The sequence below is a fragment of the Canis lupus genome, chromosome 5 (genome assembly GCF_048164855.1).
Source record: "Canis lupus baileyi chromosome 5, mCanLup2.hap1, whole genome shotgun sequence".
NCBI lineage: Eukaryota > Metazoa > Chordata > Mammalia > Carnivora > Canidae > Canis > Canis lupus.
This window is the reverse complement of record NC_132842.1, coordinates 60,513,960-60,541,947: the sequence shown is the minus strand read 5'-3', so window position 1 is coordinate 60,541,947 and position 27,988 is coordinate 60,513,960. Positions and strand designations below refer to the sequence as shown.

At 60.2% G+C, this 27,988-nt stretch overlaps 1 protein-coding gene and 1 long non-coding RNA gene across 3 annotated transcripts in view; one reads left to right on the top strand and one right to left on the bottom strand.

Moving 5' to 3' along the window:
* The window catches only part of GNAO1 (G protein subunit alpha o1), a 172,938-nt gene that overhangs the window by 143,631 nt on the left and 1,319 nt on the right, over positions 1–27,988 (top strand). The window contains exons 4-8 of one of the 2 annotated variants that reach the window (XM_072827038.1): positions 3,376–3,536; positions 8,496–8,624; positions 10,295–10,424; positions 23,667–23,820; positions 26,857–27,072. In XM_072827038.1, coding sequence (XP_072683139.1) covers positions 3,376–3,536; positions 8,496–8,624; positions 10,295–10,424; positions 23,667–23,820; positions 26,857–27,044 — 762 coding nt within the window. In that variant the 3' untranslated portion in view covers positions 27,045–27,072. Of the gene's footprint in view, positions 1–3,375; positions 3,537–8,495; positions 8,625–10,294; positions 10,425–14,214; positions 14,369–16,649; positions 20,545–23,666; positions 23,821–26,856; positions 27,073–27,988 lie in introns of those variants that run through there. The other variant, XM_072827037.1, reaches the window with a different exon arrangement.
* LOC140633882 (uncharacterized) lies at positions 20,853–23,614 on the bottom strand. Its single transcript, XR_012031442.1, has 3 exons — positions 23,403–23,614; positions 22,774–22,833; positions 20,853–21,359 (listed from the first exon to the last, which is right to left on the bottom strand). It is a non-coding gene; the product is annotated as an uncharacterized lncRNA (long non-coding RNA).

The following is a 27,988-nucleotide window of genomic DNA, read 5'->3' as shown; positions in this document are numbered from 1 at the left end:
CACTCCCAACCCTCAGCAAGGGCTCAGCCCTAGTGGGTTCCAGCCTGTGCACACGGAAACTGGGGGAAAGGCAGCCAGAGGCGGGGTCCCCGGAATGTCGACACCAACTGCTCAGCCTGGGGGGATGCCTTGCACCCACTCAGCTCCCTGGACCTGCCTCTCCCAGTGCCCCCTGTCCTGACTGGGCCTGGGATGTGCGAGGGGCCAGGCCACCTAGAGGATGCTTTTCCTGCTTCTTTCGGGTAGCTTCATTTTTAGGAGCTTCCCCAGGAGTGGGACGGGGGTCTTGGTGATACGGCTGATTCTGGGGGGGCATATCCTCTTAGGCTGACCCTCCTGAAAAATCCCAAGTGAAGAACATAGCCAGCCCAGAGCTGGGCATGTGCCTGCCAGCCACCTCACTCCATCCTTGCCTCAGCTTCGCACACCTACCTTCCCGGGCCCCTGACATGCACTGGAAGCTGGTCCGGGCCCCACAGGACCTTGGGCCAGTGTATAGCCACCCCTACTCCTCACCTGGCCCTGCACTTCTAACCACACCTCTTTCTGTGCCATTGGGATGTCCCCCAGCACCCAGCTGCTGTAGCACCCACTAAGAGGAAGGTACCCCGAGGCACACAGGGGCCACGAGGCAGAGATGTTCTTCAGAGGCCTCTGGGATACCATGCAGAGGGACCACGTGGTGGCCGCCTCCTGCTTTGGGGTCAGGAGAGTGATCTGAGCCAGGCCCTGTCACAATAGCAATGTGTGAAGACTCAGCACGTAAAGTTTGCCCAGGGTTTGGGCTCAGACAGGCACCTTGTTGTTCTGGTCTGGGTTCCTCAAGAAGTTGACCCTGAGACAAGGATTTGAGTGAGACAAGGAGTTTATTAAGGTCATTGCAAGAAGCACCAAGGGACAGTGGAGGTCACCCAGGGAAGAGAGGGGAACAAAGGGAGAGAGGATGTAGTGTAGGGGAGGGGTCGGATCTGAGCTGTGGATAGCCAGGGCTCGGAACCCTGGGGATCCCTTGAAAGTGCGCAGACAGGTCTCAGTGTCCTCTCCCTGGGAGGGTGAGGAAGGCCAGCTGCGTGCCCACCAACTCCTGTCTGTCCTGAACACTAACTCCCAAACCCCACAGCCTGCCAGCTGCCCGGGAACAGAGCACCCCCAAGGCAAGGCCAGGGGCCGGGCCCTCTGCAGGATCCCTCTGAGGTGGCCTGACCCGGCAAGCTCCCAGGTATGAATGGGGCTCCACAGCAGCTCCTGCTCCAATCTCAACATTAAAAGCAGCAGTCATCTCAAATGGACCCTTCTGGTTAATGCCTGTCACCCTTGGTGTGTACCCTGCCCAGGCACTGTTGGCCATCAGGGGTGCTGCGGTCAGCATCTACCCTCAGCACATGTGGGTCTTATCCCAGAGGCTGGCCTTGGGGCCGGAGCCTCCTAATCTCAAGTCCCAGCTCTGGCACTTCCCACCTATGAGAGTAGGTGAGTGCCATCCTCCATCTGGCCCTCAGTTTCCTGAACTGTAAAATGGGGACAGCAGCACAATGACTATGGCCTCAAAGGTACTAACAAACCTTCCCTAACTCAGTCACTTACAATAGCAGTTATTTCTTTTCGTGAGCCAGGAGTTCTGTTGGGGATCAGAGACCCAGGGTGGCTCAGCTGTGCTCCGTGTGTCCCTCATCCTCTTGCTGGGATGAACATAGGAGTCCGGGTGTTCATGATGATAGCAGGACAAGCGGGACCCTGCCAGGCCTCGGAAGGGCTGGCCGTGGAACTTCCACATCCTTATGTGGGCATGTCCCATGGCCACTCATAGTCAGGGACGGGGCAAATGTGCTGTGCTTCCAGGGGACAAGGACTGCAAAGGGCGTGGACTCAGGCAGGGCTGAAGACCCAGGCCCATTGATGCAGTCTGCCCTTCCCCCTCCCCTGAGGTGCTGGAGTATGTGCACAGGAGCATCCTTTGTAGGCTACAAAGTACTGTGTGTGTGTGCAAGGTGAGGTGCTGGTGAGGTCCTATGCCTTCTCCAAGACCACACTGCCTTCCAGGTTTCGGTGTTACACGTATGTGATCCACTGTCTCTGAAAATGGTGATACCCCTTTGGTATCCCAGAGGAAGGGAAGGGGGAAGATATGTGTTCATTATGCAATACCGTTCACGCAAATCCAGCAGAGTCTCAGCCTCCACCATGTGTCTTGGGCAAATTACAGCCCCGCAGCAGAGGAGGAAGGGGAGAGGCAGGGAAAGGCAAACTCCCTGTCTCTCTATTCACCCTCTGCCCTCCCCTTGTCTAACCAGGTCTGGGTCTCTCTGACTCTACAGAGAGGTAGACCAGAGGTCAACAGCAAATACATAACTAAAAAGTAATAAAATCAAGTTTTGGGGCGCCTGGGTGGCTCAGTTGGTCAAGCGTCCGACTCTTGATTTTGGCTCAGGTTATGATCTCAGGGTCATGAGATCGAGCCCCATGTTGGGCTCTGCACTCAGTGGGGAGTCTGCTTGAGATCCTCTCTCTGTCTGCTTCCCCCACACACTTGCTCTCTCTCCCTCTGTCTCTCAAATAAGTAAAATATCTAAAATAAATAAATAAATAAATAATAAGTTTTAACTTTGAGCTAGCTAAAGGCCTAAACTCTTGACACTGAATATTGATATAACTGGAGAACCAGCCTCTCCATTCCCCTTCCCCCAATGTACAGCTCCCCTGGGGCCCTGTCCCTCCACTACCTGGAATTCTCAAGTAACCAATATGTTCATCTCCCTGATTTATCCAATGCCAGGGACTTTGCTCCATCTGGGTAAGAAGTAGAGGAAATTACATTAGTCAAGAACATTGTTGTTGTTGTTGTTGTTGTTGTTTTCTCTCCAAAAGCAAATACTTTGGGGCACCTGGGTGGCTCAGTGGTTGAGCATCTCCCAGACCGGGATTGAGTCCTGCATCGGCCTCCCCACAGGGAGCCTGCTTTCCCTCTGCCTGTGTCTCTGCCTCTCTCTATCTCTCATGAATAAATAGATAAAATCTCAAAACAAACAAACAGACAAAAAACCACAAATACTCTGCAAAAGCCCTGTTTTCAAAACAGATGAAAGCAGAGCTACCCTGGTTGAGCTGGCAGGTGGAGACGAGACCCCATCCAGGCCCGTCCTGCCCGTAGCAGACACTCAGGCTGCACAGGGCATGGTTGGAAACCGCTGCATGTGAGCGTCCCTGTGACAGAAGGCTGTGAGGGCCCTTGGGCCCCAGGGCCCGGGAGACCAGACTGTGTCCAGTGACCCGGAGCAGGCTGAGGCCTGAGCCACTGTCCCGGTGCCCTAGTAGGTGGCCGGCCCGGGCTCTGACCCCACCGAAGCCTCAGAGCCCCCACCTATCTTCTTCTCACAGGCTGATGCTAAGATGGTGTGCGACGTGGTGAGTCGGATGGAAGACACCGAGCCCTTTTCTGCAGAACTGCTTTCCGCCATGATGCGGCTCTGGGGTGACTCAGGAATCCAGGAGTGCTTCAACAGGTCTCGGGAGTATCAGCTCAACGATTCTGCCAAATAGTGAGTGTGTCAGTCCTGGGAGGCCGCCAGCAGGGCACGGATGTGGCATGGAAAGGGGGGGCACGCAGGGAGGGGTCCTTGGCGAGTCAGAACTGCCGGGACATGTCAGGAAAGGTGTCGGGAAGGAGTGGGAAGGGGCTGTTCCTCCCACCCCTTGGATAAGGATGAGGCCAGGGAAGCAGAGGACACCAGAGACCAGTAGGGCTCCCGGGCGCAGGGCCCTCCACCTCTGTGCCCTGGGTGGGGCCTGGACTCCAGTCTAACAACTTTTTCCCACTGGAGAAACCTGACCCTGTAAGTACAAATCAAGAGCCATATAGGCAGAAAATAATTGACGATTTGTTTTTGTTTCATTTTAGAGAAAATAAGCTTTCCATTGCTCTATCTTTAAAGTTAGCATTTTAAATAAGAATAAGGAAATAAAGAAATAATCGAACATATCCTTTGATAGTGTGTTATAACCAAATAAGGGAAGAAAAGGAGAGATGAGAGAAGGGAGGGGAAGAAAGGGAGAGGGAAGGAGAGGGATGAGGCCACTGGAAGCCAGAGAAGGCTCAAAGGGGGAGAAAGGGAGAGGCAGAGGAAGCGGCCTGTGGGGCTCTTCATGTGACAGCAGCTCAGGCGTCCCTAAGGTTACGTGGCCTCTTTCCTAGATCGGCCCCACATCCCTGGGAATGGTCCGCACTAGTTGGGGACTAACTTCTGTCCTGGAGAGGTTGGGACGACACCCCACTTTTGTAGTCTTGTGCCTGTGGCGTCAGTGGGAGCCTCTGGGCTTCAGCCCATGGTCTTAGGACAGGTGTGCTCCGCCACCGATCTGATCCAGGCATCCTCACCCCCGCTGCTGTCAGGACCACTGCGCCCCCAGGAGACATTTGGCAACGGCTGGAGACACTCTTGATTGTCTGACTAGGGTGGAGTTGCTGGCTGCCGGTGGACAGAGGCCAGGCATGTCGCTGAACGTCCTTCAGTGCGCAGGATGGCCCTACACGGCAAGGAATCATCTGGCCCAACATGTCAGTAGTGCTGAGCCTGAGAAACCCTGGCCAGCAAACCCTGGCGCTGTAGCAGAGGCTAGGGCCCAGAAAATGGCACTTGCTCATGGATGTCAACCACAGTGACAGCTGTCAAACTAGGGACTTGAGTGAGGCCACAGCGTCTTCCCATTTCTGCAAACCTAGACTGTCTACTGGGTGAATGCTAGGTCCTGGGAGTCCAGGTGGTAGGGAGCCAGGCCCAGGCCCTGAGGGGCCCCCAGGGACACCTCGGTGGGTAGGGGTGCGTACCCACTGCTGCCGGTATGTACTCAAATCACTTCTGCAGTGGACCCAGGTCTTTCCCCTGAGTCGTTTGGTGGGGAACAGCTTCCCTGCCCCTGCTGGGCCCCAGTCCAGGGCCTTCCCATCCCTCATATCCCTCATCCCCCCGGGGCCATCAAATTGTGCTCTCCACCTAAATTGTTGCCCATTTAATTATGACATAAATACATTGCAAAAACAATTTTTTTTAACACTACAGAGAGTATAAAATTAATAGTAACCTCCTTCTCCCCTTCCAACTTCAATTTTCATTTCTCGGTCCCAGTGTTAAGAACCTGACCCTCCCACCTACCAGAGCATTTAGTGGCCTCCAGTATGGAATCCGAGGAATTCAGTGCACCTGCCTGCCTCCGGTGTCTCTTCTCCACTTCCACCACCAGTTTTTTGCTAGTTAGGGGATTACTTGTGATTCTTCTGGTGGTTACCTTTATAACTTTAAATAAGAAACATGAGTCAATATTTGTCAACTCCCCACCAAGTCAGCTGAGGAAACCTGCCTCCTTCTCTTTGTGTTTGTCCCTGGGACAGGGTCCGGGGGCAGGCGAGGGCAGGAACCCACAGCAGTCAGGACCAAAGGGCCTTAAGCCTTCCTGGTCCAGGCTTTGTGGTCACGGTGTTAGCAGCCAGGTCCCCTTTTCTTACAGAATCTGGGGTGCAATATACAAAACAGTTAACTGGATTTGTTGTGACTGAGAGAGAGGGAGCCCCACAGAGTTGTCTCGGGCTCTAATCCCAGGGGGATGGTGCGAGTGGCTCCCGAAGGCCCCGATTCCTTTACCAACTTCCCCAGCCCCATCCTCACACTTGACAGGTAAGGACAGGGCCCGGAGGGGACAGGGAGGTGGCCCGTGCTGCCAGGCTCCCTGCACTCAGGCCCCTGTGGGCAGGGCTGGCTCTCCCTTCATCCCTGTGAGTGACACTGAGACAAGCCCCAGCAGCCCGGAAGCCTGAGCACATCCAGGCAGGGGCCGTAGGAGCTAGTTCCATGGTTTGGGTAGGGCAGTTTTTCCTCCCGCCCCTGTCTCTGGAGCCCTCCCCTCAGGTTTGCTCCCGTACCCCGCCAAGCCTGCTCAGGCTCTCCACCACTCCTACGGCAGCCCCGTGTACCCCCATGCACCCCCGGGGCCTCAGGCCCCTCCCCGTGTCCTGCCTGTGCCTCCTCTTCCAGTCCACGGAGGGCCTGGCTGGTCCTCTCCTGCCATGTCACCCTCAGTCCCTTGCCCACTGGGATGACTCTCACTGTCTGCCGCCAGCCCCCCCCCACCCACCCTCTGAGTGCTGCCTCCTCAGTGTCCATGCGGACATCTCAGTACATCTGAGGTCTGTACGTGCCGCCGGGCTCCCAGCTGCCAGCCTGGCCCAGCCTGCCCTGGCCCCGCTCTTCCTCCACTAAGAGCAGCTGCATTACACCACGAAGAGGTGGCTTTCCTGGGTTCTGCCTCCCACATCCCACCTTCCACGTCCCACCTCCCATCGCTGTATCCTGCCGGCATGCAGGGTTGCAACAACCTCCTGACAGGTGTCCCTACTCCCCCCTGAGATGCTCTCCTTACAGCCACAGAGTCCTCATTCCCACACTCTTCCATCAGAGCCTTCCAGAAGCTTCCCATCTTGCTCAGAGGGAAAGCCCAAGTGCCTACACATGATGCCCCACCCTTGCCTCCATTACCCCACTCCAGCCCCAAGGCTCACTACTCCTGCCACAGGTGCGTCCCACCACACCACCCCTTCACAGGCCTGCATCCCAGGCTCCTCCTCCACCACAGGATGGCCTCTGCACCCACTGGCTTCATGCTGGGCACGGTGGGCAGCTCACCCAGCTCCCCTCAACCTCCTTCTCCAGCCACCCTCTGTCCATTAGCCACACTTCTCCAGCTTTCTCCTTACCAACTTCCTATCTCTCCTGCTGACACCACCTCCTGACATGTTCTGTATCTTAATCGTTAACTATCTCACATGTGCGTGCATGCACACGCACACGCACACACACAAATGTAGGCTCTGGGAAGATAGGGACTGTACTGGTCGTGTTCATTGCCTCATCCCACACCCAGGACAGTGGTACATAGAGTAGGTGCCCCTCCCACATGCTCATCGTCCCCTCCCCTGGCCATGTCCCTGTGTGAGGCTCAGCCAGCATAGAGACAGAGAGCCAGATTTTCTGTCTAAAGGTGGTTTCCCCAGCCCTGGTGTCCAGCCGGAGACAACAAAACAGGGGTCCTTTCAAAACCAGTAAAGCTCCTAAGCAGAGGCAGTTGGAGTGATGCTAGAGGAGCCGGTGGGCAGGGCACAAGGGGTCACGCTCAGAGGGCTTAGGAGGATTGGGAAGGGCTGATCCTAGAAGCTCCCGTGGGCCTGGCCAGGAGATGCTGGGGCAGCCAGAGCTTCCAGGTCTGCTCTGCAGCCTCTGGTCCCCAACTTCCACAGAGGAGAGGAGGCCTGGAGGCCTGTTTAAGGGTACCACTTTGGGAATCAGGTATCTCCAGACTCAAATGCTAGCAGTGTCCCTTTTCTAACAGTGTGACTTGAAGCTTATGCCTCCTACCCTTGGGAATCCCTCATTTAGTTTTATTTCTTGAGGGAAAAATGCTCACAAGGATTTTAGGTAGGCTTGGATTATTGGTTTAAGAGCACAAACCCTCATTGGTGAAGGTATCCCCCCCTTCCAGCCCCATGAACATCCTCAAACTGAGAAACTGACTCGCACATGTCCCAGAGCTAGTGCTGACCGGGAACCTCACATTGTCCTGTGGCTTGGACCCTCGGGGCTCCTCCCCTGTGAGCTGTGTGTGGTCCTCCCCCAGCAGGTGGGGCAGGGGCAGGTGGCAGAGCCAGCCCTGTGAGTCACTGACTCCTCCTTCAGGCCTGGCCCATCTCCCTTCTCCCTGGTTTTCCAGATACCACCCCGCTTTGGGTTCAAACCTAACCCTCACAGATCCCCCAAAGCCTTCCCAGCTGCCTGGCCTGGGTGGATAAAGTGCAAAGACATAATCTGTCTCCAGAGCAAGTGGTATTGTGAAGAGAGCCCCGGTGCCAAAGACGTGGGTCCAGCCACTGCCTGGTTGTATGACCTCTGAGGCGCTCTTCCAAGGGCATCAAATGGGAAGATGCAGTAGACGCCCTGATAGACCCTAAGCAAGTACAGAAAGGTGGGCGGATGCCCAGAGGAAACACTCAAGAGTACTGTTAAGAGGTGGACCTGGAGCAAGATGTCTGGGTTTGAGCCCTGGCTCACAGCCAGGCAAGGTACTTATCTAGTTTTCTAAACTGTAAAATGGTACATATAATTCAGGGAAATTAAGGAAGAAACATGATCACACATGTGAAGAGTAAAATGTAACCATTGGCCACTATTATTTTAAGATGAAGACATGGCGAAGTGGCATCACAAACATGTTAGTCTCGTGTAAGACCTCTAAATGAACCTGGAGCAGTGCACACGGCCCTTGGTCTAAGTTAGAGGCTCTTTGAGAACATGAGGGCTGGGCATAGGCTCCTGCTACGGTGGGCACCTCCCACCCTCTGCCCCCAACACCGGTCCTGGGTGAGGTGGTGCCATCGTTTCCGTGGTCAGCACCCAAGAGGTGCTGCCTAGGGTTGGGCTGGCTTGTTCCAGGGCCCTGTGTGTTCCCATCCCCAGCTACCTGGACAGCCTGGATCGGATCGGGGCCGCCGACTACCAGCCCACTGAGCAAGATATCCTCCGAACCAGGGTCAAAACCACCGGCATCGTAGAAACCCACTTCACATTCAAGAACCTCCACTTCAGGTAAGTCCCAGGGAGCCCCCCGAACCCTGATGAGGGCACTGTGACAGGTGGGAGACACCAGCCTCTTGACCTCTTGACCTCGTCTGCCTTGGGGAGCTTTCCACTGGGGACAGGCAGTTCGAGACAAGAAGGGACCTGTCTGTGAGTCTGTCTTCCACCAAGTTCAGGGGCCAGGATGACCAGGGAGGCTTCCTGGAAGAGGCATCCTGGAGGGGGTCTCCAAGGAACAGGGAGGATGTGAGTGGACAAAGGAGGGGAGTCCTGTCCCTGAGTGACTTCTGAGGAGGAGGAGGAGGAGGAGGGAAAATCCCCCTGGTGGCCCCTCAAAGGCCTCCCTGTGTGGAGAGGGAAAGAGGGATGGATAAGCCCAAGCAGTGTCTGTGCGACCTCAAGGACCCAGATAATCTCAGAGCTGGAAGGGGCTCAGAAATCAGCTGACCCACCATCTCTAGGTACATGTGGGGAAACCGAGGCTGTGCCCAAGCACAGAGCACAGCTCAAGTCTAGGAGTTCTGAGTGCCTCAGAACAGAAGCCTGAGGCATGAAGCTGGATTTCTCAGGGCCTCCTGGAGATTGTGCCCCCACCTGCGGTAACCTCTCTGTACTGAGGCCTGAGAGTCCCGGTCCTGCCCCCACCTACCTTCCAGATGTGGTTCCTGGTGTCCGTGGAGCAGGAAGAGAGGCTGGGGATCCCATACCACCTCCCAAGCTCCTGCCTGCTCCCAGACAGGCTGAGGGAGCTGGGGTTCTGTCTCCGGGGCCCTGGGCCCAACAGGCAGCATTGGACACAAGAGCCTCCCCTAAACCTGGGAAGTGCAGCACCGGGCCAAGTGTCTCCAGCTTGCCCCTCTGGGCATAGGGCTGCGCAGCAGGCAGAGTCTGAGCATACGCATGGTGGAGGGCTCACAGAGCCATGCCCCTGCCCCTGTATTTCAGATGTGGAAGCAGGATCCAAGTGGAGGTGGGGGTGAGACGGGAACTCCACCTGCTTCCTTGCCTGGAGCTTACGCTGGCCTCTGCCTGCAATTGTTCTCTGCCGGGAGGGCTTGGGGTCCCTGTACATACAGGGCCAGGGCCCAGGCCTAGGTGGCATGAGACTGACCTCTGACTTCCAGGACATTGGTCCCACCTGCCCACAGCCCTCGTGTTCCCTGGGAGGTGGTGTCTAGAGGGGGAGAGGCAGGTAGCCAGCTGCCAGGAAGGGCTGGCATAGAGCAGAGATGAGGCTTTGTCTGCAGATGCACCCAGGCCAAACCCTAGTCCCACCATCCTCGTTCTTGCCAGGACCACGGGGCCCTCACCCTGTGGTGCCTCCTTTTCCCTCCAAGTAATGGGTGCCAATCCCAGCCCCCCTGACATTCCCCCCCCCCCCACGTTTGGAGTTTGCCGAGACCACAGACAGGAATGGACACATTCGGAAGGCCAGGAACAGGATGTGCACATTGCCCCTTGTGGGCAGAGGGCCTCACAGAGGCATTTATGGGGGGAGCCAGCCGAGGTGCACCCCTTCATGCAGCTGCAGGTGTTCGAGCCCCAGCATGTGAGCGCAGCCCCTTGCCGGGCAGACGGCACTAGTCTGCCCATCAGCACCCTCTCAGGGCTTGCAGGCATTCCCACACCTGTCTACGCCCCACCATCCATGGCCCATAGCTCTCCTCTCTCTCCACCAGGCTGTTCGACGTCGGGGGCCAGCGATCTGAACGCAAGAAGTGGATCCACTGCTTCGAGGACGTCACAGCCATTATCTTCTGCGTCGCACTCAGCGGCTACGACCAGGTGCTCCATGAAGACGAGACCACGGTGAGTGGCCCTGGGCCTGCCCGGCCTGTGACCGCACTCAGCGGCTGGGGTTCCGCCACTGGGGGGCCGGGCCTGCTACTTCTTGCAACTGCAGCCAGGCAGACGCCTCGTGATGCAGGCGCAGGAGAGGCCACGGAGGCCCGCCCTGGCTCAGGGGCTGTGTACAGATGGATGACAGACATCCCTGCAACCTCTGGGCTGCCAGCAGTTAGTGCCTCTTCAGTAATCACAGCAGAGACACAGAGGCCATGGCGCCAGAACGGAATTAAGCAAATCCTAAAAGAAATCAAGGTGTAGTCAAGCAAGAATATATGTAAGACAGACAGCTGTTCTTAGGCCTGAGAGCCCGCCCTGAGCGCTGGCCAGGCTGTGGCCAGGAGAGCCATCTGTGGCCGGCAGGGGCACGGCCGTGGTGTGCTGGTTCCTGGCAGCAGGGTGCAGGGCCCCTCCTCAGAGGATGCAGCCCCGGCTTCCACCTGCTGTCCCCCCATCGTCCTCAGTCCAGGGCCTCGGAGGACGGCCCAGCTGGCTTCAAAGGGAGACCCTCACCTGGAGAGAGGTGCAGCCTTCCTCTGGGCCTACTCCCGGTTCCCTGCCCAATTCCAGTGGCCCACTCCCTACCTCTGTTACCTTTATCTGTCAAAGCAGGGTAACAATAGTACCTTTGTCGGGGGCCATCAGCGATAGAATCACAGGTTGCGCATGAAATGCTCAGAACAGTTTCTGGCACGGCAGCACTCAGCTGCGGGTTGTGGTGTCACTGGCCACTGTCTCTGTTTGTGGGGGGTGTCAGAGCCTCTGGGGGAAGCCAGTGTTGGCATGATGCACCCGTGGGCTCCCTGGAGACGAGCCTGTGGCATCTCCTGGGGGCTCTGGGGTCCTGGCTGTGGGGTCGTGCCCTTGGCATTTGTCAGCTGCTTCTGTGGGGAGCACACTCCGACCCTCACTCAGACCTACACTCAGACCCCGAGGCTCTCAAAGTCGGCACTGAGAGCATGAAGCAGTTTGCAGTCATGGTAGACCCTGGACAAGGTGGGCTTCTCTCTGGGTGTGTCTCCGCCTCGGCCCTGGCCTGTCGCTCCCACAGGGCTGCTGTGCAGATCTGAGAGGCTGTGGGCTGGGGGTGCCGTGCTGTGGGGAGAGACCCACATGGTGCTGAGTCTTGGCAGAGTGGGACTGGAGCCGCCGGCAGGGTGGGTGATCCTCATGCTGCTTTGTCCACCTTGCCTTCCTCTTTTGGGGCCAACTACATCCCTAAGTTGAGTTCCAACAAGGCCCTCTAAGCCCCGCCTTGTCCAGGGGCAAGGTCCTGGGGCCTTGGCTGTGAGCTCTCTCTGGTAACAGTCATCCTCAGTGGCCTCGGCAGGCTGCAGCTTCTAGCTCCCTGGAGCCTGGTGGGTAGACACATACCCTGGGCTGTGCTTGGACCCAGACTCACTGGCCACCCCACAGCCCGGGATGGCTCCTGGCTGCGCCCCCCACCGTGCATCCCTGCACGGGGACAGCCCCAGCACATCTCTCACTGTTCGCCGATGACTCTTTGTTTTTGGAGCTGCTATTCGCTGTCCAGGCAGCCACCTGCATGATTTGGGCTGCACTTGGCTCATCTCGCTCCCTCCAATGCCCAGGAGTAAGAAGCAGGGCTGGGCAGTGAGTGCGATGCTAGCCCAGCCACGGTTGCAAAGAAAACTGAGAACTGGAGGGTAGGAGGGCCCCTCCCCTGCCACCTGCCCTCCCGGGCATGCACACAGCCTAAACCCAGGTTCCAGGCTCAGCAGCCACAGGGCTGGGCCTCTCACTCGCCCAGAAGCACAAGGGACACCTGTGTGGGTTTGGCCGCCACAAGGCCCCCAGTGAATGTGGGGCTGGTTAGGTGCCAGGCCTTGTGCTCTGTCCAGCCTGGCCAGACCTCTGCAAGCACCTCATCAGCCCCGCTACTGTGCTGGGAGCCCAGCCCCCACACTCCTCGCCTCCTTCTCTTCCTGCCTTTACTGTTCCTCTTCTACCCTCTATCCTCTCTCTTCCTGCCCCGTTTCCGCTGCCCTTGTTCATAAGGGCAGAAGCACAGGACCTTGGGGAAGCCAAGGCCAAGAATGGGCTTTTTCTGGAGCCCTTTTTGCCCCAAAGCAGGCTGCCTCTGCCTACTGGGAAGAGCAGCAGCCCCTCCAGGAATGGGCTTCAGGACATGACAACCATGCACAAAGACGGCTCAGTGCCACGGGGGCAGCAAGAACGATACCATTGCTAGAGAACCAAGTGAATGTCTGTGTGTCTGGGACACGGCAGCATTGGGCAGCTGGGGAGCCAGAAGGGTCTGGTCCAGAGCCTGGTCCCGGCCCCACATCTGCCACCGGGTGAGCATGGGCAGCCTCTCCCTTCCTCCTTCATAAAATGTCCTCAGTGGTTGAGCAGCCTCATGGGCAGTGGTGAGACCCACAGCACCCAGGACTCTGCGCTCAGGAGATGGCTGCGGTCAGGCTGCTCCAGCCAAGCGTGTGGCGAAAGGACGAGCTGTGAGACACAGACACTCCACCCCCGGGAGGCAAGAACTAGACCCTGCTGACTGTCCTTGGTCCTCACACTTCCTCTGTGCTTAGCCCACACGACCCTCGAGGCACTCATGGGACAGCCAAGACAGAGGAGCCTGACCAGGGGGCTCCAGGCCGCCCACCCACCGGCAGGCCGCCCCATCCACTGCACCCTGGCAGCCCGAGGGTTTCGTCCTGTCCTCATGCCTCAGGCCGGTGGCTCCAGCGGCCCCAGGCCTCGGCCTGCCACCACTTCTTCACTGCCACTGTCGTCTCCACCGCCAGCCGGGCCTTAACTTGTCAAACCAAGGCCAAAACCATGAGCAGATTCTGAGAGATGCTCCAAGCTGGGCAGGTATGAAGCGCCTCCCTCCAACCAAAACCACCAGTTAAGAGTTGAAAGCACCAGGTTGTCAGGGCCCCGCCGGGTGACTTTGCTGTGACTGCCTGCCCCGCCCATTCCCACCATCCTCGTCCTTGGTCCCAGGGGACCGTGGCCTCCGCCAGCCTGTGTAGGGGCCTCAGGATGGGCTGGCCTTGACTCCCCGAACCCAAGACTGGTTGAGCCAATATTTCAGTTTTTTCTCTCTCTTTTCCTCCTGTATTCTGGGTTTTTATCTTCCTTTCTGCGTTAATCTGTTTTGCTGGGTTTCTTCTTGGGGTTCTTCTGGCCACTCTACTGAGAAACCAGCCCCAACAACTGGCTCGCACCCAGAGCCACCCCCGGCCCAGCCGTGGCCCAGCCAACCAACCCAATCCCCCGACTACACCAAGGCCACAGCAAGATCACCCCCCAGACGCTGTCCCCCTGGTGTCTGCTTCCAACTCTGGATTAATTCGAGGATCTCTCCATCCTCGGTTAATGTTTCCCAAAGGAATGTGTGCACCCTCCCACCCCTGCTGGTGAAACCGAATGAGACCCTGGTAGAGAACTGTGCATGGCCCATGGCTCCGTGTAGACGTGTCGGATGGTGGTGCCCCCTGCGTGCATGGTGCATGTCCTCTCTGTGAGCTGGGGCCCATCCAGGGACTTCGCTGGCCTGGGCCAGGGGGCGGGGGACGGGGGGCAGCCTGCCCGCGTGTGGAGTGAAGTAAGGAGCGTGTCTCATTTGTCCTGCAGGTTGTCCCATCTCCATCCCTCAGTGGTGCATTTAGCCACCTCCGTGGGCCTTTCCTTTGCTTGGCGCGCTGTGTCGGTGGCCGTGGGGAGTCGGGTGCCCCGGGCACTGCCAGCCCTCACCTGCCTCTCCACTCTGTTGCAGAACCGCATGCACGAGTCCCTGAAGCTTTTCGACAGCATCTGCAACAACAAATGGTTCACAGACACATCTGTCATCCTGTTTCTTAACAAGAAGGACATATTTGAAGAGAAGATCAAGAAGTCCCCGTTAACCATCTGCTTCCCCGAATACACAGGTAGAGAGCCCCCATCCCGGCAGCTAGAGCAGGAGCCTGCGTCACTGCTTCTGGCCACGTGAATCCCTGAGGGAGCCACCCCGTTACTGAGCCCAGTGAGCCTTCACCGTGCTCTGAGGATGCAGGGCATTCTGTGAGGAAGAACCCAGCACAGAGCCGAAGACGGGCCTCCCCCATCCCCAAGATGTGCCTCTGGGAGGCCGGCTGGGCAGGCGGGCCGCTCGAGTTTCCTGGTCAGGGGGTGCAAGGCTGGAATCTTGGCTCTGCCACACGCACAGGCTGTGTGAGCTCCACCCCTCTGGGGGCCTCGGCTCAGGCATCTGTAAACACAGTATCGGAGAGGTGACAGCATCAGGGTGACAAGGGGCTTAAAAGCGGGGCTTTGGGTCAGGCAGCCCGAGAGTCATGCCCAGCTCTGCCACTCATAGCAGGTTACATAACTTGTCGAGGCTCCCGCTTCCACGTCTGCAAGTTGGGGTTAATCACTGGGATTAAGCAGCCCTCCCTCAGGACTTGCTGTGAGGACAAAGTGAGCTAATGAGCATGGAGAACTTAGCGTGGCAGCGGCCCATGATAAGTGCCCACTGAGCATTTGCTATTACTGTTTTTTTTTAAGACTTTATTTATTTATTCATGAGAGAGGCAGAGACAGAGGCAGAGGGAGAAGTGGGCTCCTCACAGGGAGCCTGATGTGGGACTGGATCCCAGGACCCCAGGATCACGTGCTGAGCCAGAGGCAGGGGCTCAACCGCTGAGCCACCCAGGCGTCCCTGCTATCACTGTGAAGACTGTAACTAACACGTGCTGTAACAACACCTCCTGCACGGGCTCTTATAAGATACGAGTGGCCCCTTGGCTATGACAGGGCTTCTCAAGCAGCAGAGCCCCTGGGCTCCCTGCAGAGGGGCTAAGGAGGTCAGAGCCACCTCTGTTAATGTTGCCACAGTTTGCCTAACTGTGGGACATACGGACAGCCAGGGAAGGCAGCGTAAACGGGGCCCCTGCACCAGCAGAGGTGGTCAGAACGGCCCAAGTGCCCACTGGCTTTTCCAGATGACCAGAGCCTGGCCAGAGGGGTGAGTGGGTGGAGAAGTGGGCATCCCCGGTCTGACCAGCCCCTGACCTGGAAAGCACAGGGCAGGGGCAGAGTCCCAATGAGGCAGGCCTGTCAGGGAAGCCCCCAGGCCAAACCCTACTTCCCTGAGAGTAGATGTGGGGGGTCGGGGCTTTGGGCCAGGCAGGCAGTATTGTCTCCATTTCCCCAAAGGCCAGGCCCCCCAGTGGCAGGCGAACGGAGATGGACAAGGCCCTCATGCCCCCCAGTCAGCCGCCTTGTAGCCATGAGTTGGGGGTTTGTGGGTCCCACCCTGGGTGATCTGGGCTGTGGCCTGCGGTAGAGCGGAAGCAGGCAAGATGGGCTGGTCACTGAGGCTAGTTTGGAGCTCAGGAGGCCTGAGTGATTACCTGTAAGTCCAGGGACACTCTCCCTCACCTCCTGCCCTGATTTCAGAAGGAGCTGTGGTCTGGTAAGCCCTCAAGGCCAGGCCCATGTGCCCAGGTACCTAAGGGGCTGCCACCCCCAGACTTCCACCCCAGTGAGCACTGTGGCTGTAAGATCCAGCTCCATTCCCTGCCTGCCTTTGGCAGGTGCTGGCAGCCCTACGATGCCTGGGCCGAGACTCCTGGAGCCTGTGGGGGCTTCAGTGCAAAGCCAGGAGTCCTGTTCTGCTTCTCCCGGACAGCAACTGCTTTCTGGAAACACCTGGCCCTGGGCTCACCGGGAACAGGGTACTGTGGCACCCCCCAGGACGGCAGCGGCGCCAGGCAGTTGTTAATACCTGGTAGCGAATGTGAGAAAGGCAAAGGGTGAGAAGGAGGAGGGAGGAGGCCAAGGTGGCTCACGGGCGCCCAGCAATGGCCAAAAGAGGTGACCCGGGGAGGACCTGCCTACAGGGTGTCTCAGCCAGGGCCACCCTCTCTAAGCAAGACCCACAGCCACAGCATTAAGAACACTTGGAGCAAGAGGCAGTGGGTGCAAATTTAAAAGGAAATCAGAAGCTTCATGATACAGGACTCACCCTTAATACAGATGAGGCACAGCGAGCTTTGATCATTATGCTTCGTTGTTTTCATGCTGGACGCGGACTCCAGACTGGATTTCGCGTCCCCTGTTGGCTTAGCTGAGCCCTGGACCCCACCCCACCGTCAGGTTTTGCCCTTGGGGTTGTCGCAGGGGAGGCCGGGCCTCGCCTCACCGGCCCACCCCTGGTCTCTTCTGCAGGCCCCAGTGCCTTCACAGAAGCCGTGGCTTACATCCAGGCCCAATACGAGAGCAAGAACAAGTCAGCCCACAAGGAGATCTACACCCACGTCACCTGCGCCACTGACACCAACAACATCCAGTTTGTCTTTGATGCCGTGACGGACGTCATCATCGCCAAAAACCTGCGGGGCTGCGGCCTCTACTGAGCCCCTGCCTCACCTGCCGGCTGCCCACCTCCCTGCCTGGCCCTCTGCCCCATCCTCTGCCCTGGAACCGGAGCACCGCCACCGCTCACGCCACTCTCTGCACTCGACCAAGAAGCCTCAGGGGCGGGAGCACGGAGGGAGAGCACAGGCACACCTCCACCGGCTGCCCTGCCCCCAGGCATCAGAACATGTGGTAACATGGGGCTGCGCAGGCACCCACCCTGCTGGCCTCTGCTTCGCCTCTGAGTGTCGTGTCCTGGGGGGAGGGAGGCCTGGCCGCCGTTTGGCCCAGAATGGGCATGCGCTACACTCGGTGACTCGTGACTCGTACTCCAAGTCCCAGGGTCTCCTCCTGTGTGAGGGTGGCTCCGGGGGGCAGGGTGCTGGCCAGGGTGGGGCCAGCAGGAGCCCCTGCTCAGCTTTTTCTGAGGTCTCTCTGGTCGAGGGCAGCTCCGTCACCAAAAGCCAGGGTGGGACCCTCCCAAAGGCGAGAGGGTCCCAGAGCTCGACCTTGGCGAGTGCCTCCCTCCTTCTACCTGGATCTCAGCCCCCTGGCCCAGGCCCTTTCTTCTCTGGGCCATCCTTCCTTGCACACCCTTGGTTCCCGTTGCCTTCCTGGGAACCCCGATCCCTGACTCCTCAGAGATCAGGGAATGCTTCTGAGACTGACATACTGCAGAGGCCTGTGGTTGATGGTGGGAGGGGTGGAGCCTCGCGCCTGGAGGGAGGTGGGGGGAGGAGGAGGGGAGGCTGAGGGGAAGTAGCTGTGGTGTTGACTGGGATGAGAGCCTCACATGCCCGGTGCTCAAGGCTCAGGGGTGACCCACACTTTCTCTCAGTCGCCTGGGTGTCACGCAGCTGCTCTAGAATGTGAGTAGACCTGCTTTTCCTTCTCGAATTCACAGTGAATCCAACTCAGCAAGGGCAGGCAGGGCCCTTCAGGCCCTGTGTTCTGTGGCTGGGGAGGCCCAAGCCTGCAGCCAAGACCCTAGCTTCCTTCTGTCTCAGTGAGGAAACCAGAGTCTGTCCAAAGCCTGTGGCATCCTGCCAGCCCTCAGGAGCAGAGGAGGACAGAGGGTGGGACCACCATCCTCAAACGTACACTATGAGGGAGGCCAGGCTGGCTCCCAGCGCCCCCTTCTCTGGAGGGAGTCCTAGGTTACCTTGCAAGGGCTTTGCTACAGAGGTCCCTGAGCAGAAAGGGGTGGGGTGACTGTGGTAACCCAGGCCCTCGCTGGCCTCGGGCGGTCAGCACACCTCTCTCTCACATGCAGGGGCCTCCCATGGGCCAAGGCCACCAGCCAACACCCCAGGCAGGCTCTCCCTGGGAGCCCTGGGGTGCCCCTGGGGAGGCCTCTGGCTCCTTCTTCAAGCCATCTGCCCTCCCGGGCTCCACTCCGGACTGCCTTCCCAGCCCCCTGGATGGCCTAGAGCCAGGAAGAGCCCCATGCCATCAGCTTTGGGTTTCTTGGTTCCAGCAGGCATGAAGCCCTGGCTGGTGCACGGGAAGCCCAGGGCGTCCTCCCTAGTGCCAGATGCCTCATCTGGTGCTCTCGCTGCTGCCCCTGGCCTTGTGGGAAATCATGAGGCGGCCAGGCTGCAGGAACCGGCCCACCAGCCCAAGTCCAGTACTTGTACCAGGTACCTTGTAGCAGGTGCTGGGGCACAGCAGAGGACAGGCCCCTAGAACCAACAGTCCCGACGCCATGAGCAGCCAGGGCCAGTGAGGCCATTCTGCCCAGCAGCAAAGACACAGGAGTTATGTCCCGGCATTACCACCCTGCTGTGATCAGCTGCGCCCCTAACTCTGCCCCGTGAGCCCGCACTCCAAAGCAGCTGCCGAGAGGAGAGGTGCTTGGCCAGCCCCACCTCTAAGGCCATGGCCCTGGACGTGGAAGTCACTGGCCACCTGGGCCTAGGGCTCTCCATCGCCCCGCTGCCCCCACCCGGACCCCTGTCTGCAGCATTAGAGGGGCCAGAGGGGCAGGTCACTTGGGGCCTTCCTGTCCTTCTGTGCCCTGTGCCGCCCTGCTGCTGCTTGCAATGCTCCCACTGTCTCGCCCGGGGTGGAAGCCCCCAAGGAGCGGGTATCCAGGATGAAGTTCCCTCCCTCCGCTGCGTCTCCCATCCTCGTCACACCGGTGGCTCCACTGTGGGGAGGGATGACAGAGGGTGACAATGAATTTTGGCTCCGTCGCGTGTATAAGGGGAAGAGGTTGAGAGTGTGAGAGACGAGACGTGGGTGGGTCTCTTGTCTACAGTGGCCCCGTGCATGTCCCCAAAAGGACCGTGCTTAGTGTCTGAGGATCGCCCTCATTTAGCAGGCTAAGGAAAAACTGGATTTCTAGGAGGAGCACCTTTGCCAAACCCATGAAAACCGTGCCTGCCATCTAGCTGCCTGTGAGCAAGTTCCGTGCCCTGCACCCATTGCCCTCACGAAGGCCCAGCCTTGGCCTTCCTGCTGAGAACTGAGAGAGCTCCGGGGCTCTCTGGCCTGGCTGGGGGGAGCGGTTCCCCGGGCCCAGTGGGGGCTCTCCCTGGCTCTGGGTCCCCTGCCAACAGCTGCGACACTCTGCCTTCTGTGGCCAGCTTCCACGGAGGCCTTAGATGCCGGGCCGGCCCCTTCGTCTCCCGTCTGGCCCAGCAGGGGTCGTGCCCAGCAGGCGTCGTGTGCGCCTGCCCAGGAGTGGTGGCGGACAGGCGGGAGACCCCCACCCGCTCTGGTGCCGGAGGCAGAGCCACCTCTGGCCCCCGCCCAGCCCCCACCCCGCGGCGCCGTCCACGTCCACGCCTGCGCTGGGCAGCAGCAGCGAGGGCCCCCCTAGGCCGCCGGCCCGCAAGCCGCCGGGCCGCCTAGTCCTCTCCCCAGGCCCTGCCCTTTGCAGGCCGAGCCCTGCGGGGGGGGCTGCTCCCAAGAGTGTTTCCAGTTACCCTCCCCCGGGCCTCCCTGAGGCAGGGAAATCCGCCGGCCCAGCGGCCGCAGCTCTGTCCAGCCCCCTTGAGCAGGTTCTCCTCTGAGCCTTGCGGAAGTTAGGTGCACCCTGGCAGCTCGCAGGCCCTGAGGCCCGAGGCTCTGGCTCTGTGGCCACCATGGATTCAGTCCCCCGAGTTGGCGCCCAAGCCTACAGACTGAAGGGTCCCAGCGGCCCCGGGCAGGGGACAGGGCACAGCAGCAGACCGGGGAACAGGGCCAGCGTGGGAGCTGCCGCTGGGTGTTGGTGGTCGGGCCTCCGCCTCCCCACAGCCACCCCGCAGGGAAGCCAGTCCTGAACCTTGCCGCCCAGAGGCGTAGTGGGGCCTCCCCTCTGGGGGCTCTGGGGCTGCGGACACACCCCGCCCCAGCCAGACCAAGACCCCCGGCGAGGGAGAGGCAGGCTGGCACAGAAGCAGGAAGGCGGCCTTCGAGTCCCACAGTCCCAGGCCCTCGGCAGAGAGGGGGTCCCTCTGGAGGGGAAGCTTTCTGCTCCAGGCCCAGTGCTCAGGACCACCAGCAGGAGCCCACAGTCCATTTGCACAGCCTGCAGCTCTGCCGCCCTGCTGAGCACAGGCCCGGCCATCTCCCTCCCCCCGCCCCACCCCTGCTGCCTCCCTGGCAGCAGCCAGGCCCTGGGGCTCCTGCTCCTCTCCTGGCTCCTCCCCAGTGTACCTCCTAGACCTCCTCCCAACCCTCCCCCCAGATCTCCTCCCCCCCGTCCCCCCCCCCCCCGCCTCCTCCTCACCATACCCCCCAGACCTCCTTTCTGACCGTCCCTCCCCAGGCCCCTTCCCCACCATCCCCCCCCCCCCCCCCGATCTCTCCCCCCCACCATCCCCCCAGGCCTCCTCCCCACCTGCTTTGGCCCATCTGCCCCCACCCTGTCCCCAGCAAAGGGGAGCCAGGGCCTGCTCCCTCCTTAGCAAACCTCCCTGAAGTGCAGCGGCCCCACCTGCCAGCCCTGCCGCCGCCCACCCCACATTAACTATAATTTTGTAAGAAGAGTGACTTGTTGGTTTAATAAATCTCTAGTTACTGTAATAATTTATTGGCTGCCGTAATGTATTTATTAGTGACCTGCCGTTAATAAAAGTGCCAGCTTCCTCGCGCGAGCGTGCTGTGTTGTGTCCGCACTCAGAGCTTCCACCAGTGTAGCCGCACGACACCATGACACCCACACCTGTCCTCGCGCTCGGCCCAGCCACCCCGGGGCCAGGACTGCGGGCCACCTGGCCAAGGGGCACAGTCTTCTGGGGGCCGGAGGATCCTGGCAACCGGCCGGGCCCTGCTGACCCCTCGGGGTGGTCACAGCGTGCCTGGTGGGGCCACACCACTGCCCTGGGGACACAGCGGCCAGGGGGCCCAAGCTTTCCTGCAGCGGCGGGGGCGGGTGTGCGGGCCAGGAAGGTGACCGGCAGGAGGGGGTGGCTGTTGCCTGCTTGTCATCTCTGGCTTCTTCCTCTATTCTCACGTGGTGCTGTCTCCATTTCGTGTGTCCTCCTGCGTCCTCCTCCTCCGGGGCAGCTTGCAAGGACGAGCTCCGGGCTCCTTGGGGGTGGGTTGCAGTCAGTGTGCGCAGGGCGGCGGTCAGGCCCGCGGGTGGGGACGGGCTCGGTGCCGGCGCCTCCCCTCCCCACGGTTCTCCTGAGCCTCCAGGACCTCCTCCGAGACCCTCCCCGCAAACCCGGCTCCCACTGCGCAGAGCTGCAGGCCAGAGACCTCCGCGTGCGTGCACCGTCCCCCCGCTAGACTGTGTGCTCTGGGAGCAGGTGCGTGCGTGTGCCCGGCCCCCTGGGCAGAGGCCGTGGGGGGCTGAGCCGAGCGCAACTGCACTCGTCCTGCAAGCCCTTCAGCCCGGCCTGCTCGGCTCAGGTCACCCGGGCCACCCCTCCTGGTCCTGAGCCCTCCAGCATATGTCCCCACCGCGACCCCCGGGGCTGATGCTGGGGCGGTTGTGCAGTGGACTTGGGAGCTGGCCTCTGGCCGTGGGCTTCCAGCTCTTGGTGGAGCAGCTACGGAACCAGGTGGCTGTGTGGAGGGAGGCCTTTTCGTTTGAGTCCTCGGGTGGCAGAGCATCCCTACTCCTCCTGCGGAGGTGGCACAGGGAGCCCGAGTGTCCCCAGCCCTCGGCCTTGGCCTCCACCCGTCCTCTGAACAGGCCCGGTGGAGTCCACCAGGGCAGATGGGTCCCCCCACTCCCCGAGTGCAGCTGTGCAGACAACAGGCCCGCGGGGGGCTGGGGGTGGAATGTGCCGGTCGAGGCCAGGAGGGTAACAGGATCAGAGGTTTTGCTGAACCGGTCTCAGAGCACAAGGACAGGGCCGTTTGCTGCAGCTCCCAGAGGAGCCGAGAACCAGGCTCCCGAGGGGCAGCTGAGAACTCGTTCTAGCAACTGGCCTTAGCCATAAGAACGGGGGTGGGGGCTGTGAGACCCTTGGTCACAGGCCACTGGTGTAATAATGCAGTCACAAAGAGGGACTGAAGATGCACAGAGCTGGTCATGACCCTCTATTATTTATTGCTCTAAAGGTCTGCTCGTTTGCTGGACAAACCCATTTCGTGTCATTAGCTCTGCATCTGGCCCAGGGCCGGGTACACGCCTCTGCTCTTCTGGGCCCCAGCTCCGTCGCCTGTCTGTATTCCCTAGGGGTTGGTGAGACTATGTCACATGAGGCAGGTGAAGTGCTGGGCTTGGTGCTTGGCAGAGCGGGGCCTGGTGACCTCTGGTGGCCAGTCCACTATCCTCCTCACCCGCCTTTCTCTCAGAACCAGCTCAGCCCCGGGGAATGAGGTGACCCCCATTGAATGCTGCCCAGGGATGCCCACGCCTCCTCTCTGCAATAGTTTGTTTCAGTGTGGCCTGGAGTAACCCACAGAGCTGGGTTTGGAGTGGCTAAGTTCCCAGGGCTAGGACAGGGTCCTTGGGGAAAGTGGGTGGCTGTCCCTTCCCCTGGGAAGGTACCTTTCATGGAGGAACCACCTTCCCATGCAGAAATGCCTTCGCTCGCAGAGACGTGCTCCCCTGCGTTGCCAAGAAACATTCCTCAGGTTCGTGTGCTTGACACCCCACAGTAGGATGAGTCTGTCCTCGCCCAGGGCACAGGGCTGTCCCCCTCAGGTCCTGCTCTACTTGGAGTGCCCAGGATAGTCACTCCTTTGCTAAATGGACTTCTGTGTGCAAGACAGTACTTCATGTCTGCACCACTTCAAACTCCTTGCAGGGTCGGACACGGCTGAGTGTGACCCCACCAGAGGGGTCAGTGGCCAGGCTCCCCAGAGCTCTTGGAGGCAGCTGGGCAGGAACATGTCTCCCCAGAGTGGTGGCCCCCCGAGGATGCTGGCAGGAGCCTGGTGTGACTTCCCCTCCGACTGCAGGAGGGGTGCCAAGTCCCTCACCGCTCCCAGAGGATGTCACCCACAGATTGGGCCCCAGAGAAAGACCTGGACAGGAAGTGCCAAAGCCCAGCTCCCCGGGGCCTCCATTCCAGCACCTTCCCCCGACCCCTGCACACCCGCCCATGCAGGGAGACCCTCCGGCGGCTGGGGACTCTGCCACAGGGAGAGCCCACGTCAGCCTTTCCTCAGCCTCACCCAGGAGCCATGGTGGGTCCGGGTCCAGTGTCTGCCATTAGCCCCAGGAGGAGGGTGTAGACCGCCCGGATCGGCGGACTGAGCCACGCTGTGCTGTGAAAGGTCGCAGTTCCACTGTCCCCTTCAGAGGAGCCCTGGGCGCACAGGAGGCCCGCCGAGCTGCTGAGCAGCCCCGTTCCTCCCTCTGAAGCCTAATTCTCTTCTTGTCTCTCCCTGTGCCCCCCCCCCCCCCCCCCCGCTCTCTCTCCCCGCCTGGGGCTGCAGAACCGCATGCACGAGTCTCTCATGCTCTTCGACTCCATCTGTAACAACAAGTTCTTCATCGATACCTCCATCATTCTCTTCCTCAACAAGAAAGATCTCTTCGGTGAGAAGATCAAGAAGTCACCTTTGACCATCTGCTTTCCTGAGTACACAGGTGGGTGTCGGGAGGCCCCGCCTCTGCCGGGGAGCCCGCTCTCCCAGAGCCACCAGCCGGAGTCGGCTGCGCGAGGGCTCTGCCCCGGGCCGGCAGGGACCGGGGACCGCAGAGACCAGGGACCAGGGACCGGGGCCGGCAGGGACCGGGGACAGGGAGACGGCAGGCTGCGGCCGGGCTTGGCGCGTCCCAGGAGGCAGCCCGGGCGCCGTGGGAAAGGGAGCCTCCTGACCCACGGGTGTTGCAGTCACCGACCGAGCGCCACCTGGCAGGAATCAGGAGGCGGGAAGGGCCACAGGCCTCCTCTGTCATCTCGCTCACCCTCTAGAACTGCCCTGCCGCCCCCGCCCACCACGGCCTCCCCTGAGCCCCGCGCTGGCCTGGGCTGCCCTTTACCCCTTCCTGCTTGGGTGCCCCGCTGGGGCCTTCACCCCTCCCCCACCACCCCTGCTCCCCCCACCCATGCCCCTCTCCGTCCCCCCACTCTACCTGCTGTCCCCCTCTTCCTGTGCCCCTGGCTCTTTCCTCAAATCACACCACTCTGACCCCGCAAGCCTCCTCCGCCCCGGCCTGCCTCTCTCTGGCCTTCTGGGGGGTGGGTGGCACTGTCTCTCTCACGAGGCTCCCGGGAGGATGCATCACTGACCCCCCCAAAGACGCTCCTTCAGAAGGGGTGGATGCGGCGTCAGGTGCCTCTCGCCGGTTCGGCCGCTGCTGAAGGCTGGAGCGGTGCTGGTGGGAGAGCGCAGCCTTCATCCCTCTAGTGGCCCCTGCAGGGAAGGGGGTCTGGGGGTGGAGAGGAGGATGTGTCCCAAGGAGGCTCAGCCAGGAGCCCACGTTCTGACCACCCCAGGGAGACATGACAGCATGGACTCAGCTCCCGGGACTCTGCAGGTCCCCGAGCCAGCCAGAGTCCAGAAGAGATGGGTGCCAGCCCCCCAACCCCCGTCTACTAGGAGCAGGAGTCGGCCTTCACCCTTGGGTGGGGAGGGGGACCTATCTCCTCACTGATGCACCACCCTGCTTGCGAATCTGCAGGGCGCTTGACACCCTGGGTGCGTGGAGAGGGGATGGGCACGGGCTCCAAGAGGCGGGCGGGCAGAAGCAGCCTCAGAGCCAGCCCGCCTGCGGCCGCGGGCAGACCAACCACCCCGTCACCGTTCATCTGGGGCCCGCAGAGGCTGCTGGGGGTGCCAACGGCTTGGGGGACCTTGTGCGTGGATGGAGGGACAGAGCCAGGCACCAAGCCCACTTAGCACCGTCCGTCACCATCAGTGTTACCCAGAGAATGAAAACCAAGAAAGGGGGCACTGGCCCCGGAGTCTACAGGTCTGGGGGGCATGGGGCAAGCCGGAAAGGCCCAGCCCCCCGCTGCCCCGGAGCCGAGGGGCCCATGGGGGGCCTGGCTGCAGCTCGCTCTCAAAGATGGGACTGACCTCCCTCAGCCTCAGCTGGGCCCTTTGGGACCAGTTCAGGGCCTTAGAAAGTTGTGACCGGAGAGGGGCTCGGCAGCCAGAGCCCCCACAGTCCTCCCTGCAAAGGCTCTTCCCTGTCCCCTGGGTCCTGCTCCATGGGAACCCAGTTTGGGACAGGGTCCATGGACTGGTGAGTGTTAGCGCTGGGCAGCGTAGGGCTCTGGGCGCCCCAGAGAAAGTCGGTCTGAATCTGGGAAACCTCGCAGAGTTTTGCAGGGCCTCCAGAGGAATCCAGCTAGAGTTCACGCCTCACCACGATGGGTGACAAACATCACCAGCGCGGTGGCGCCACGGGGTGCCAAGGCCTGCGGGACACACAGCGAGCTAGGGGGCAGGGGCCGGAGGCAGCTCTAAGGGGCGGCCGGACCGTGTGAGGGTAGTGACCGCCGCCGCTGGGCACCCCTGCCATGTGGCTGGGGCGCCCCCGTGGGCTTCTCACCTCCCCAGTGCCCTTCCTGGCCTCTGCGACAGGACGCTCCCTGAAGAGGTCCACCGCGGGGCTGGGTCTAGTCTTCGAGCTGCCACTGACTTGAGGTTTTCACCGCAGACTCCGGGCACTTTGGCGTTTGGTGCCGGGCCCACAGCAGAGTGGAGGAGGGGACTCTGCCCCGAGCCCCCCTCAGAAACATCCCCACCCCCTTACCTTTGGCCCCGTCTGCCCCTGTGACTCACACCCTCCAGCGGGAGAATGGGCGGGGGAGGGGTGCGGCTGGGGCCGGGGGAGAAAGGTCGGATGGGTTCCACGCTGGCCAGATCCTAGCTGCGCTCAGGAAGATGGGACACCTTCCTCTGATGGACTTTTAGGCAATTCCGGGTCGGTCCACGTTTCATGGTAATTGAAAGCTGCCTCCGGGGCAGAGCTGCAGAGGTCTGGGTGTAGCTGGTTCTTTGCGGGTACCCCCACACCGTCCACAGGTCTCCCCGCCAGGCCCCAGGCAGGCTCAAGGGGGCGGCCCAGGGATCGTGGAGGGCAGCGGGCCAGTTACGCTGCACACGCCTTAACCTCCGCACCCGGGGGATACCGCTGCTCCCACGTCCCATCCCTGCCAAGGGGCTCCTCGGGAGAGGAAGCCCTCAAGAAAGGAGCGCGGGTACCGCTCGACACCCGCCACACCTGGGACACCACGATCCCAGGTCACCCCCTTCCTGGGAGCGCTTCCATCAGACTTCACTGTCTTGTGTCTCAGAAGCAGCAGGACTGGTGTAGACCACGGGTGAGTGTCGTGATGGCAGCCCCGGGCCCCAGCCTCGGTGTGCCCTGCTAGAAAGCCAAGGCGGCGCCCTGTGGCCCGTGCACCCCCAGGGGCCTGGGTAGGTCCAGTGTGAAAACAGAGTGAAAGGCCTTGAAAAGGCAAGAGCTGGGTGAACACGAAGCTGACGGTCTTTCACGTAAGATGCAACCACACCTTGGGGCAGGTGCGGCCGCAGCTGCCTCTGAGCCCGCCCGCCCGCCGGGTCCTGCTGCCCCGGAACCCCACCGCCCGCGGCTCCGGCAGGAGTTCCCAGCACCCCCACCCCGCCACGGCTCTCACCGGGCCTCTCCCCTGTTGTCTCGTTGCAGGCCCCAATACCTATGAGGATGCGGCCGCCTACATCCAAGCACAATTTGAAAGCAAAAACCGCTCACCCAACAAAGAAATTTATTGTCACATGACTTGTGCCACAGACACGAATAATATCCAGGTGGTATTCGACGCCGTCACCGACATAATCATTGCCAACAACCTGCGGGGCTGCGGCTTGTACTGACCTCTTGTCCTGTATAGCAACCTATTTGGTAATGATTCCAGCACTCACAGAAAAGCTTGCGCGTGCACACACACACACACACACACACACCACTAACAAATGCAAGTTGGTAAATAAACTTTAAAAAGGTATAACAAGACCTTATATATATACAAATATATATTAAAAAATTCTTTTTAGTTTGTAATTAGAAAGAGCTTCGGACAGAACTGACCACCATCCCATAGATCACCAGGGATTTTCGGGAACAGCACATGAGCATGCACGTGTCGGCGTGCACACGCACTCACACACACGCCGTGATGGGGGTCTGATTTGGGAGGCCATCCTTCTAAGAACAGCCACGTGATCTTACTCCGTGACCCACTGCTATGAGCAGAGGGCAAAGGGAGGCCCGGCAGTAGTCCGGCCCCTCTGAAGCCGTGTTCTCAGTTCTGTCCTGCTCTCCCACAAATTCCAAAGCCCTTCAAAAAATGGCCAACACCCTAAACACCTCCCTACCCTCTCCTCCCAACGAGAGGAAAACTAAGGCTGCTTCTCCTGTGGGTGGCGGCGGTGGCTGTTCATGTCAAGAATTTAGAAGAATCGTTGCTCCGACCAATCCACTGTCTCCTGAGTTTTCTTTATTCAAAGGCGAGAGTCGGAGGAATGGGAGACTTGGCCTGCTTTCTAGAAGCAGCTGAGGGGCGGGGACATTGAGACCAGGGCTGCCCTTCACCTGCAGAGCCGAAGCCAGGCCCCTGGAGAAGAGAAGGGCCTGGAGGGAGCAGGGGGGAGGTGAGGACCCTGGACGTCCTGATCCTCCTGATGCCGCCCCACCTCGCCCTACCCCCATATTATGGAAAACACTGTAGGGTTGTTTCGTTTTGTTTTTTTTTTTTTGGTTGGTTGGTTGGATTTTAAAATCAAAGAAAATGGTCAGACTGGACCCCTTATCTCTCTCT